Below are 14043 nucleotides of genomic sequence, written 5' to 3'. Positions count from 1 at the left end.
TTTTCCCCTCATCTTTTTCCATTCTTCATACATTTTTGAAAAATCTCCAGAGAGCCACTAGGGCGGCGCTAAAGAGCTGCATGCGGCTCTAGAACCGCGGGTTGCCGACCCCCGGTCTAGCTCAATTCTTATTAGCCTAGCTAACTTCAGATTTTTCTATCTGTCTAGTTAACTTTCTAAAAGCCAGATTAACTTACCGGTTAGTCTAGCTCAGGGGTCACCAACGCCCGTGAGGACCAGATGAGTAGCCCGCTGGCCTGTTCTAAAAATAGCTCAAATAGCAGCACTTACCAGTAAGCTGCCTCTATTTTTTAAATTGTATTTATTTACTAGCAAGCTGGTCTCGCTTTGCTCGACATTTTTAATTCTAAGAGAGACAAAACTCAACTAGAATTTGAAAATCCAAGAAAATATTTTAAAGACTTGGTCTTCACTTGTTTAAATAAATTCATTAATTTTTTCTTCTTATAACTTTCAGAAAGACAATTTTAGAGAAAAAATACAACCTTAAAAATGATTTTAGGATTTTTAAACACATATACCTTTTTTACCTTTTAAATTCCTTCCTCTTCTTTCCTGACAATTTAAATCAATGTTCAAGTAATTTTGTTATTTTTTATTGTAAAGAATAATTAATACATTTTAATTTAATTCTTCAATTTAGCTTCTGTTTTTTCGACGAAGAATATTTGTGAAATATTTCTTCAAACTTATTATGATTAAAATTAAAAAAAAATATTCTGGCAAATCTAGAAAATCTGTAGAATCAAATTTAAATCTTATTTCAAAGTATTTTGAATTTCTTTTAAAATTTTTGTTCTGGAAAATCTAGAAGAAATAATGATGTGTCTTTGTTAGAAATATAGCTTGGTCCAATTTGTTATATATTCTAACAAAGTGCAGATTGGATTTTAACCTATTTAAAACATGTCATCAAAATTCTAAAATTAATCTTAATCAGGAAAAATTACTAATGATGTTCCATAAATTATTTTTTTAATTTTTTCAAAAAGATTCGAATTAGCTAGTTTTTCTCTTCTTTTTTTCAGTTGAATTTTGAATTTTAAAGAGTCGAAATTGAAGATAAACTATGTTTCAAAATTTAATTGTCATTTTTTTTCGTGTTTTCTCCTCTTTTAAACCGTTCAATTAAGTGTAAATATCATTAATTATTAATAATAACATAGAGTTAAAGGTAAATTGAGCAAATTGGCTATTTCTGGCAATTTATTTAAGTGTGCATCAAACTGGTAGCCCTTCACATTAATCAGTACCCAAGAAGTAGCTCTTGGTTTCAAAAAGGTTGGTGACCCCTGGTCTAGCTCAATTCTTATTAGCCTAGCTAACTTCAGATTTTTCTATCTGTCTAGTTAACTTTCTAAAAGCCAGATTAACTTACCGGTTAGTCGAGCTCACTTCTTATTAGCCTAGCTAACTTCTTCGTAGTCTAGCTAGCATCCTACTGTAGTTGCCTAGCTAACGCTCTGGTTGTCTGGCTAACTTCTTTGTAGTCCAGCTAATTTCCAGGTAGCCTGGCCAACCGCTTGATTGCCTGGCTAACCTTCTTTAATGTCTAGCTAACTTCTGGTAGCCTAGCTAACTTCTTTATAGTCCAGCAAAAATGCTACTGTAGTTGCCTAGCTAACTTTTTGGTAGCCGGGCTAATTTCCAGGTAGCCTGGCTAACCGCTTGATTGCCTGGCTAACCTTTGGGTAGCTTGGATAACTTCCAGGTAGCCTGGCTAACTTTCTAGTAGCTAGGCCAACTTCTTAAAAGCCTGATTAACGTTTCGTAGTCTAGTTAACATCCTACTGTAGTGGCATAGCTAACTTTCTGGTAGCCTGGCTAACTTCCTGGTAGACTGGCTCATGGACTGGTTAACCTTCTGGCTGCCTCACCCGGCGACGCTGTTGACGGCGTCCTTGTTGGTGGGCGTGACCAGGAAGCAGACGGACGGCACCGACGCCTCGCTCCCCTCGCGGTTGAGCACCTTCCACTTGAACGGCTGAGAGTTGTTGAGCAGGGCGCACTCGTCGCCTCGGTGGACGGTGATCTGGCGGACGCATGCGTGAGCCGTCAGCGCCGTCTGCCAAAACGGCCGTCCGAGGTGCGACCTACCTCCATCTGCTTGAAGTCGCACGCCGCCTGGACGGGCAGTTTGCTCTTGATGGCGGTGGCGGGGTTGCGCGGCTTCAGCTGCACCACCGTCTTGGCGCGGCGCTTCAGGCCCTCCAGGTGAGTCCTGAACTCGCCCAGCTGCTCCTTCTCGTCCTGGACGCAAACATGTCAGGAGGGCGGGTTGGCGGCTCAAAGCGCGGCCAAAAACGGACGGACTCACGGCGGCGTCCTGTAGGAGGTCCTCCAGCCGGGTGACGGTGGTGGTGCGCTCGCACGTGTACTTCCTCTTCATGGCGTCCTGCATCTTCTTCAGCTTGTTCTCCGCCTCTTTCACGTCAGCAAAAAACTGCAGCAGGAGAGGAACCATCAGAGAACTGACAAATGACCGGAGCACCACATTCTGGGTCCCCCCTCCTCAAGAGCCCCCATGGACCAAATCTCGCCGGTCGTACGCAAAATCCAACCGTGCCATGTGACGGTACTTGGGTTTTTCAATGCCGAAAAATAAGTAAGGCTTCGCTTTTGAGATGCTATCGATTAGCATTAGCGATTTTACATGGCGATTTAAAGGCCTACTGAAACCCACTACTACCGACCACGCAGTCTGATAGTTTATATATCAATGATGAAATCTTAACATTATAACACATGCCAATACGGCCGGGTTAACTTATAAAGTGACATTTTAAATTTGCCGCTAAACTTCCGGTTCGAAACGCCTCTGAGGATGCCGTAAGCGCGTGACGTAGACCGGCGAACACGGGTATGCCTTCCACATTGAAGCCAATACGAAAAAGCTCTGTTTTCATTTCATAATTCCACAGTATTCTGGACATCTGTGTTCGTGAATCTGTTTCAATCATGTTCATTGCATTATGGAGAAGGAAGCCGAGCAAGCAAAGAAGAAAGTTGTCGGTGCGAAATGGACGTATTTTTCGAACGTAGTCAGCCACAACAGTACACAGCCGGCGCTTCTTTGTTTACATTCCCGAAAGATGCAGTCAAGATGGAAGAACTCGGATAACAGAGACTCTAACGAGGAGGACTTTTGACTTGGATACACAGACGCCTGTAGAGAACTGGGACAACACAGACTCTTACCAGGATTACTTTGATTTGGATGACAAAGACGCAGACGTGCTACTGTGAGTATGCAGCTTTGGCTTTTTTTTGCGTATGTACGTAACTTTTTTAAAATATATAAGCTTTATGAACCTTGGGTTAGGTGAACGGTCTTTTGGGCTGAGTGATTGTGTGTGTTGATCAGGTGTTTGAATTGTATTGGCGTGTTCTATGGAGCTAGGAGCTAGCAGAGGAGCTAGGAGCTAGCATAACACGTACCGTACCGTACGTGCGCGTCACGTACGTAACTTTTTTAAAATATATAAGCTTTATGAACCTTGGGTTAGGTCAGGGGTCGGCAACCTTTACCACACTCAAAGAGCCATTTTGGCAAGTTTCACAAATTAAAGAAAGTGATCGGAGCCACAAAAAAAAAAGTACAATTTAAAATGAAAAACACTGCATACAGAGCTTAAATGCTTTGTGCTATATTAACCAGGGGTCTCCGACACGCGCACCGGCACGCACTTTAATGTGGACATTTGATGTTGGCGCAGCCCGCGAGTTTTGAACGAATGACGCTTGATGGCGTCATACTTGCCAATCCTCTCACTTTTAACGGGAGACACCCAAATATCAGAGCGTGATGGCTCTGCATTTTGCGCCCTCTACAGGCTGGCCTAACAGCGCACCTGTTGACCACACGTAGAATGCAGTTCCAGATTGTCCACGTAAGTGACAGCAAGGCGTACTACCTCAGCAACCACACATCTTACACTGACGGTACCAATACCCAGAATCCCATGCAGCACTAACTCTTCCGCTCAACCAACGCAAGGAGAGGGGGGGGGGGGTGTTTGATGTGTGGGGGGGGTTGTAAGGTAGCGGGGTGTATAATCCAGACCGGAAGAGTTAGGGCTGCATGGGATTCTGGGTAATGGTTGTGTTGTGTTTATGTTATGTTACAGTGCAGATGTTCTCCAGAAATGTGTTTTTCATTCTTTTTTGGTGTGGGTTCACAGTGTGGCGCATATTTGTAACGTAACAATGTTAAAGTTGTTTGATACGGCTACCGTCAGTGTAAGATGTGTGGCTGATGAGTAAGTATGCTTTGCTGTCACCTATGTGTACAAGTAATAACAACTTGCAACATGTGGCAGAACTGGCACGCTGTATGCTATAGAGGACAATCACTGCAGTGCAATTAGGGCACGCCCTTTTGTTTGGAAATTTGAGTGGAAATAGGATTATTTTTTTCCCTGGGAGCAATCTATGAGAGACACTGAGATCCATAAATCTCCTGGGAAAATCAGGGGGGGTCGGCATGTATGTAGCTGAGCCGCATCAGAGTGGTCAAAGAGCCGCATGCGGCTCCGGAGCCGCGGGTTGCCGACCCCTGGGTTAGGTGAACGGTCTTTTGGGCTGAGTGATTGTGTGTGTTGATCAGGTGTTTGAATTGTATTGGCGTGTTCTATGGAGCTAGGAGCTAGCAGAGGAGCTAGGAGCTAGCGTAACAAACACGCAGGTGTTATTATGCAGGATTAATTTGTGGCATATTAAATATAAGCCTGGTTGTGTTGTGGCTAATAGAGTATATATATGTCTTGTGTTTATTTACTGTTGTAGTCATTCCCAGCTGAATATCAGGTACCGTGAGTATGCAGCCTTGGCTGCTAAACATTCGATAACTTGACCGTACGTGCGCGTCACGTACGTAACTTTTTAAAAATATATAAGCTTTATGAACCTTGGGTTAGGTGAACGGTCTTTTGGGCTGAGTGATTGTGTGTGTTGATCAGGTGTTTGAATTGTATTGGCGTGTTCTATGGAGCTAGGAGCTAGCAGAGGAGCTAGGAGCTAGCATAACAAACACGCAGGTGTTTTTATGCAGGATTAATTTGTGGCATATTAAATATAAGCCTGGTTGTGTTGTGGCTAATAGAGTATATATATGTCTTGTGTTTATTTACTGTTGTAGTCATTCCCAGCTGAATATCAGGTCACCCCCGGCTCTCACAGCATCTTCCCTATCTGAATAGCTTCAACTCCCCACTAGTCCTTCACTTGCACTTTACTCATCCACAAATCATCCTTTCATCCTCGCTCAAATTAATGGGGAAATTGTCGCTTTCTCGGTCCGAATCTCTCTCACTTCATGCGGCCATCATTGTAAACAATAGGGAACTTTGCGTATATGTTCAACTGACTACGTCACGCTACTTCCGGTAGGGGCAAGCCTTTTTTTTATCAGATACCAAAAGTTGCAATCTTTATCGTCGTTGTTCTATACTAAATCCTTTCAGCAAAAATATGGCAATATCGCGAAATGATCAAGTATGACACATAGAATAGATCTGCTATCCCCGTTTAAATTAAAAAAAATCATTTCAGTAGGCCTTTAATGTCGTACTCGCAAATGAGGTAATCCAAATAAAGTCTACCTGTTCTGTTTCTAGGGTCCTTGAACGCACCACAGTTATGGGCAATGAGATGCAAACGAGAAACTTGAACACAACTTTCCACAAATATATTTTTGTCCTGTCGCCTCATGCTTGCGCCAAAATGTCGGTGCTTGTGTGTGACCTTTGATGGCTTTATGACGTCTGCGTTGAGTGGAACGAACCACGTCGTATTTTTGTTATTCCTAATTTGATACTGATATCGATTTGATACAATATTAGCCCGTACAATACGTCATTTCTAACCGTAACTTATTTTGTATTGTGGAATGGCAACCCTCGTTGAAAACGCCATGTAAACTCACTAATGCTAATCAGTAGCATGTATATGGTGAATCCCATATGAATTAGCATCGAGCTAGCGCATTTGTTTGAATGCATTTAATTTATGTTGGAACACCACAGAGAAGTTGTTTATTGTCGCATGCAAGTTCGAGTGACATTTTTAATGTCTGCATGTTGACTTTTATTTTGTTAAAAAATCGAGCAGGAAGAGACGTTAGCACGAGCAGAGCAGACCGCTTGTATCGCACCTACCGAACCTTAATCAGTTTTTTGGCTGATGTTGGACCGCGATGCCCCTAATAGCTTGGCTAACTTCTTAAAAAACGCCATGTAAGCTCACTAATGCTAATCAGTAGCATGTATACGGTGAATCCCATGTGAATTAGCATCGAGCTAGCGCATTTGTTTGAATGCATTTCTTTTATGTTGGAACACCACAGAGAAGTTGTTTAGTGTGGCATGTAAGTTTGAGTGACATTTTTAATGCCTGCATGTGGACTTTTATTTTGTTAAAAAATCGAGCAGGAAGAGACGTTAGCACGAGCAGAGCAGACCGCTTGTATCGCACCTAGCGAACCTTAATCAGTTTTTTGGCCGATATCGGACCGGGATGCCCCTGGTAGCTTGGCTAACTTCTTAAAAACGCCATGTAAGCTCACTAATGCTAATCAGTAGCATGTATATGGTGAATCCCATGTGAATTAGCATCAAGCTAGCACATTTGTTTGAATGCATTTATATGTTGGAATACCACAGGGAAGTTATTTAGTGTGGCATGTAAGTTTGAGTGACATTTTTAATGCCTGCATGTGGACTTTTATTTTGTTAAAAAATCGAGCAGGAAGAGACGTTAGCACGAGCAGAGCAGACCGCTTGTATCGCACCTAGCGAACCTTAATCAGTTTTTTGGCCGATATCGGACCGGGATGCCCCTGGTAGCTTGGCTAACTTCTTAAAAACGCCATGTAAGCTCACTAATGCTAATCAGTAGCATGTATACGGTGAATCCCATGTGAATTAGCATCGAGCTAGCGCATTTGTTTGAATGCATTTCTTTTATGTTGGAACACCACAGAGAAGTTGTTTATTGTCGCATGCAAGTTCTAGTGACATTTTTAATGTCTACATGTTGACTTTTATTTTGTTAAAAAATCGAGCAGGAAGAGACGTTAGCAGGTTAACAATTTCCCTTGTGGATCATTAAAGTTTGTCTAAGGAGCAGAGCAGACCTCTTGTATCAGACCTAGCGAACCTTAATCAATTTTTTGGCTGACATTGGACCGGGATGCCCCTGGTAGCTTTTCTTAAAAACGCCATGTAAGCTCACTAATGCTAATCAGTAGCATGTATATGGTGAATCCCATGTGAATTAGCATCAAGCTAGCACATTTGTTTGAATGCATTTATATGTTGGAATACCACAGGGAAGTTATTTAGTGTGGCATGTAAGTTTGAGTGACATTTTTAATGCCTGCATGTGGACTTTTATTTTGTTAAAAAATCGAGCAGGAAGAGACGTTAGCACGAGCAGAGCAGGCCGCTTGTATCGCACCTAGCGAACCTTAATCTGTTTTTTGGCCGATATCGGACCGGGATGCCCCTGGTAGCTTGGCTAACTTCTTAAAAACGCCATGTAAGCTCACTAATGCTAATCAGTAGCATGTATATGGTGAATCCCATGTGAATTAGCATCAAGCTAGCACATTTGTTTGAATGCATTTATATGTTGGAATACCACAGGGAAGTTATTTAGTGTGGCATGTAAGTTTGAGTGACATTTTTAATGCCTGCATGTGGACTTTTATTTTGTTAAGAAAATCGAGCAGGAAGAGACGTTAGCACGAGCAGAGCAGACCGCTTGTATCGCACCTAGCGAACTTTAATCAGTTTTTTGGCCGATATCGGGCCGGGATGCCCCTGGTAGCTTGGCTAACTTCTTAAAAACGCCATGTAAGCTCACTAATGCTAATCAGTAGCATGTATATGGTGAATCCCATGTGAATTAGCATGGAGCTAGCGCATTTGTTTGAATGCATTTATTTTATGTTAGAACACCACAGAGAAGTTGTTTATTGTCGCATGTAAGTTCTCGTGACATTTTTAATGTCTGCATGTTGACTTTTATTTTGTTAAAAAATCGAGCAGGAAGAGACGTTAGCAGGTTAACAATTTCCCTTGTGGATCATTAAAGTTTGTCTAAGGAGCAGAGGAGACCTCTTGTATCAGACCTAGCGAACCTTAATCAATTTTTTGGCTGATATTGGACCGGGATGCCCCTGGTAGCTTGGCTAACTTCTTAAAAACGGCATGTAAGCTCACTAATGCTAATCAGTAGCATGTATATGGTGAATCCCATGTGAATTAGCATCAAGCTACCACATTTGTTTGAATGCATTTATATGTTGGAATACCACAGGGAAGTTATTTAGTGTGGCATGTAAGTTTGAGTGACATTTTTAATGCCTGCATGTGGACTTTTATTTTGTTAAAAAATTGAGCAGGAAGAGACGTTAGCACGAGCAGAGCAGACCGCTTGTATCGCACCTAGCGAAACTTAATCAGTTTTTTGGCCGATATCGGACCGGGATGCCCCTGGTAGCTTGGCTAACTTCATAAAAACGCCATGTAAGCTCACTAATGCTAATCAGTAGCATGTATATGGTGAATCCCATGTGAATTAGCATCAAGCTAGCACATTTGTTTGAATGCATTTATATGTTGGAATACCACAGGGAAGTTATTTAGTCTGGCATGTAAGTTTGAGTGACATTTTTAATGCCTGCATGTGGACTTTTATTTTGTTAAAAAATCGAGCAGGAAGAGACGTTAGCACGAGCAGAGCAGACCGCTTGTATCGCACCTAGCGAACCTTAATCAGTTTTTTGGCCAATATCGGACCGGGATGCCCCTGGTAGCTTGGCTAACTTCATAAAAACGCCATGTAAGCTCACTAATGCTAATCAGTAGCATGTATATGGTGAATCCCATGTGAATTAGCATCAAGCTAGCACATTTGTTGGAATACCACAGGGAAGTTATTTAGTGTGGCATGTAAGTTTGAGTGACATTTTTAATGCCTGCATGTGGACTTTTATTTTGTTAAAAAATCGAGCAGGAAGAGACGTTAGCACGAGCAGAGCAGACCGCTTGTATCGCACCTAGCGAAACTTAATCAGTTTTTTGGCCGATATCGGACCGGGATGCCCCTGGTAGCTTGGCTAACTTCTTAAAAACGCCATGTAAGCTCACTAATGCTAATCAGTAGCATGTATATGGTGAATCCCATGTGAATTAGCATGGAGCTAGCGCATTTGTTTGAATGCATTTCTTTTATGTTGGAACACCACAGAGAAGTTGTTTATTGTCGCATGCAAGTTCTAGTGACATTTTTAATGTCTACATGTTGACTTTTATTTTGTTAAAAAATCGAGCAGGAAGAGACGTTAGCATGTTAACAATTTCCCTTGTGGATCATTAAAGTTTGTCTAAGGAGCAGAGGAGACCTCTTGTATCAGACCTAGCGAACCTTAATCAATTTTTTGGCTGATATTGGACCGGGATGCCCCTGGTAGCTTTTCTTAAAAACGCCATGTAAGCTCACTAATGTTAATCAGTAGCATGTATATGGTGAATCCCATGTGAATTAGCATCAAGCTAGCACATTTGTTTGAATGCATTTATATGTTGGAATACCACAGGGAAGTTATTTAGTGTGGCATGTAAGTTTGAGTGACATTTTTAATGCCTGCATGTGGACTTTTATTTTGTTAAAAAATCGAGCAGGAAGAGACGTTAGCACGAGCAGAGCAGACCGCTTGTATCGCACCTAGCGAACCTTAATCAGTTTTTTGGCCGATATCGGACCGGGATGCCCCTGGTAGCTTGGCTAACTTCTTAAAAACGCCATGTAAGCTCACTAATGCTAATCAGTAGCATGTATATGGTGAATCCCATGTGAATTAGCATGGAGCTAGCGCATTTGTTTGAATGCATTTCTTTTATGTTGGAACACCACAGAGAAGTTGTTTATTGTCGCATGTAAGTTCTCGTGACATTTTTAATGTCTGCATGTTGACTTTTATTTTGTTAAAAAAATAGAGCAGGAAGAGACGTTAGCAGTAGCAGAGCAGACCGCTTGTATCGCACCTAGCGAACTTTAATCAAGTTTTTTGGCCGATATCGGACAGGGATGAAACGGAACCCCAACCTGAATTGGGAGTTTCTAGCCGCTAACTTGAGGCGAGCATGGCCAGGGAGAGGAACCCTGACCCACAGGTACCCACAGGGACCCACAGGGACCCACAGGGACCCACCTGGAAGTAGGCGGTGTTCTCCTTCAGGTGACTCTCGATGCAGCAGCACAGCTGAAGCATCCAACTCCACTGAGTCTGCAGAGCGGCGGTGAAAGCCTGCATTGGGACGACAAAGTCACCTGATGTCGGCGAGGACTTGGGGACTGGGGGCGGGGGCGTCCTACCTCTACGGTCTTCCTGGCGGGGTGTCCGTCTTTCAGCAGCTTGTCTCCCGACACCTGGACGCTGTTCGTCTTCTTCTCCCGCACCTCCAGCTCCCTCATCAGACCCTGCAAAACACGAGACGCCGCGTCAGCGAGGGCCGCGGGCGAACGTACCCCCCAACCCTCGAACCGGGCGGGACCGGGGGGGTTTTACCGAGTAGTTGTCCTTCTTGGCCGCCATGTTGGTGTTGCGCTCGCTCCAGTCGTAGTTGACCTCCTCTTCCTCCTTCTCGTTGAGCCACATCAGCTCCTTGGTGGCGGCGGTGACGAAGGCGTGGAGCTGGTCCAGGTAGCGAAGGCGGGCCTTGGAGGCGTTCTGAGAGCGGAGGATGAAGACCCGTTGTCAGAATAATTGAATCTAAGTTATCACAAAACTTTGTGTTACATTGAGTTCAGCTCGCCCTGCGGGCAGACAAAAGCTGTCTTTGATCCTACCAAGCAGAAGGCTTGTAAAACTCCACTGTGTAGGATGGGAAGCGACATGAAGGCGTCGGTTTCTTTCTTCTATTGCAGGGGTCACCAACCTTTTTGAAACCAAGAGCTACTTCTTGGGTACTGATTAATGCGAAGGGCTACCAGTTTGATACACACTTAAATAAATTGCCAGAAATAGCCAATTTGCTCAATTTACCTTTAACTCTATGTTATTATTAATAATTAATGATATTTACACTTAATTGAACGGTTTAAAAGAGGAGAAAACACGAAAAAAATTACAATTAAATTTTGAAACATAGTTTATCTTCAATTTCGACTCTTTAAAATTCAAAATTCAACCGAAAAAAAGAAGAGAAAAACTAGACTAAAATTTGAATCTTTTTGAAAAAATTTAAAAAATAATTTATGGAACATCATTAGTAATTTTTCCTGATTAAGATTAATTTTAGAATTTGGATGACATGTTTTAAATAGGTTAAAATCCAATCTGCACTTTGTTAGAATATATAACAAATTGGACCAAGCTATATTTCTAACAAAGACAAATCGTTATTTCTTCTAGATTTTCCAGAACAAAAATGTTAAAAGAAATTCAAAAGACTTTGAAATAAGATTTAAATTTGATTCTACAGATTTTCTAGATTTGCCAAAATAATTTTTTTGAATTTTAATCATGATAAGTTTGAAGAAATATTTCACAAATATTCTTCGTGGAAAAAACAGAAGCTAAAATGAAGAATTAAATTAAAATGTATTTATTATTCTTTACAATAAAAAAAAAAAAATTACTTGAACATTGATTTAAATTGTCAGGAAATAAGAGGAAGGAATTTAAAAGGTAATAAGGTATTTGTGTTTAAAAATCCTAAAATCATTTTTAAGGTTGTATTTTTTCTCTAAAATTGTCTTTCTGAAAGTTATAAGAAGCAAAGTAAAACAAATAATGAATTTATTTAAACAAGTGAAGACCAAGTCTTTAAAATATTTTCTTGGATTTTCAAATTCTATTTGAGTTTTGTCTCTCTTAGAATTAAAAATGTCGAGCAAAGCGAGACCAGCTTGCTAGTAAATAAATAAAATTTAAAAAATAGAGGCAGCTCACTGGTAAGTGCTGCTATTTGAGCTATTTTTAGAACAGGCCAGCGGGCTACTCATCTGGTCCTTACGGGCTACCTGGTGCCCGCGGGCACCACGTTGGTGACCCCTGTTCTATTGTAATCCACAGGAAGATTTTGTCTTGACCCGAGATCTACAAAGCGGAGAGGAGGCAGGGCCTGACTCCCCTCCAGGCACATTTTCTTTGAACTGTTTTGTAACCAAAGGCGATGGCTGTTTACGACCCCCCTCCCTTAGAAACAGCTGTTGCCATGTAATCAGGGAAAGTCCAAATAAAAGAGGAGGCGTACAATCTTTCGTCAGAGCGTGGGACGACACTGTCCAAGGGTACAGTGTCTACGCGTTTCTCCTCATTGAGCCAAATTTAATTCGGTCTCTGTTTAATTCCTTGCTTCTTGTCTTGTTTAATAGATGTCATCAGTGTTTGAACCTGATGCGCATTGCGTCTCGAATCTGAGGCCGTGTCGTCGTGACTCACCAGAAGCTTCCCGTACTGAAGTTCCAGTTGGCTCAGGTAGTCGCGGTAGGCGGCCTTACTCGCAGGTGAGATCTGACTCTGCGGCACAGAGGTCATAGGTCACACAAGGAGCGACAAGGACGCCAACGCTCAGAACAGTCGTCACCTCATCCGCCTTGGCCCGTTCGATCTTAGACCGGAACTCCTCCACGGACAGGTGCAGCCCGCGGTGGTTGCCCAGCTGGGACTCCACGCTGGGCAGGTCGGAGCCCCATTCGCCCTGGTCCACCCGCCGCTGGTTCTCCTCCACCCAGCCCAGCAGGTCCTGCACGTAGCGCAGCGTGACCTCGTCCAGCTCAGGCCGCAGCCTCACGGGGGCCTGCTGCAGGACATGGGGCTGGTTGACAAGGGTCATGGGGATCTGAGTCATGGGGATCTGGGTCATGGGGATCTGCGCCATGGTCACGCCCGACTTGAGGCGCAGGTTGTACTCGCTGCGGAGGTTCACCAGCCTCTCGTGGAGATGATACACCCTGCAGGCAGAAACGGTCTCTTAGGTACGCGGTCTCATGAGAAAAAGCGGGATGTTTATAAGAACAGAGATCTAAAATCCATCCATTCATTTTGGTTCCCTAGTTGTGTACTGTCAACTTGCAGCATTTCTCTCGACAGTTGTTTTTCAGGTTTGTTTATGTTTTTGGCAAGTTGTTATGTTTGTGCATGTTAACTTCCTGGTTGCTGGGCTAACTTCCATTGTGCACTGTCAACTTGCAGCATTTCTCACATGCAGTTGTTTTCAGGGTTTGTTAGTGTTTTTGGCAAGTTGTTATGTTTGTGCATGTTAACTTCCTGGTTGCTGGGCTAACTTCCATTGTGCACTGTCAACTTGCAGCATTTCTCACATGCAGTTGTTTTCAGGGTTTGTTAGTGTTTTTGGCAAGTTGTTATGTTTGTGCATGCTAACTTCCTGGTTGCTGAGATTTAACTTCCTGGTAGCTTGGCTAACTTCTGTTGTGCACTGTCAACTTGCAGCATTTCCCACATGCAGTTGTTTTCAGGGTTTGTTAGTGTTTTTGGCAAGTTGTTATGTTTGTGCATGCTAACTTCCTGGTTGCTGAGATAACTTCCTGGTAACTTGGCTAACTCCCGTTGTATACTGTCAACTTGCAGCATTTCTCACATGCAGTTGTTTTGAAGGTTTGTTTGTGTTTTTTGGTAAGTTGTTATGTTTGTGCATGCTAACTTCCTGGCTACCTCGCTATCTTCCAGATAGACTGGCTAACTTTCATTGTATACTGTCAATTAGCAGCATTTCTCACATGCAGTTATTTTCAGAGTTTGTTAGTGTTTTTGGCAAGTTGTTATGTTCGTGCATGTTAACTTTCTGGAAACTTGGCTAACTTCATGGTTGCTAGATAATTTCCTGGTAGCATGGCTAACTTCCATTGTGTACTGTCAACTTGCAGCATTTCTCTCGACAGTTGTTTTTCAGGTTTGTTTATGTTTTTGGCAAGTTGTTATGTTTGTGCATGTTAACTTCCTGGTTGCTGGGCTAACTTCCATTGTGCACTGTCAACTTGCAGCATTTCCCA

The 14043-nt window shown here is 42.5% G+C and overlaps 1 protein-coding gene across 11 annotated transcripts in view; it reads right to left on the bottom strand.

The window, feature by feature from the left end:
- pleca (plectin a) overlaps window positions 1-14043 on the bottom strand; it is a 171472-nt gene that overhangs the window by 22390 nt on the left and 135039 nt on the right. For all 11 annotated transcript variants that reach the window (XM_062047137.1, XM_062047138.1, XM_062047139.1 and 8 more), the window contains 8 exons: window positions 12618-12984; window positions 12473-12550; window positions 10595-10756; window positions 10402-10506; window positions 10238-10333; window positions 2339-2464; window positions 2119-2271; window positions 1899-2053 (listed from right to left, as the gene is read on the bottom strand). In XM_062047137.1, the coding sequence (XP_061903121.1) occupies window positions 1899-2053; window positions 2119-2271; window positions 2339-2464; window positions 10238-10333; window positions 10402-10506; window positions 10595-10756; window positions 12473-12550; window positions 12618-12984 (1242 nt within the window). The remainder of the gene's footprint in view (window positions 1-1898; window positions 2054-2118; window positions 2272-2338; window positions 2465-10237; window positions 10334-10401; window positions 10507-10594; window positions 10757-12472; window positions 12551-12617; window positions 12985-14043) is intronic.

Source organism: Entelurus aequoreus, linkage group LG05 (genome assembly GCF_033978785.1).
Source record: "Entelurus aequoreus isolate RoL-2023_Sb linkage group LG05, RoL_Eaeq_v1.1, whole genome shotgun sequence".
Classification (NCBI taxonomy): Eukaryota; Metazoa; Chordata; class Actinopteri; order Syngnathiformes; family Syngnathidae; genus Entelurus; species Entelurus aequoreus.
The sequence above is the reverse complement of the archived record's forward strand: the minus strand, read 5'-3'. Positions and strand labels throughout refer to the sequence as shown.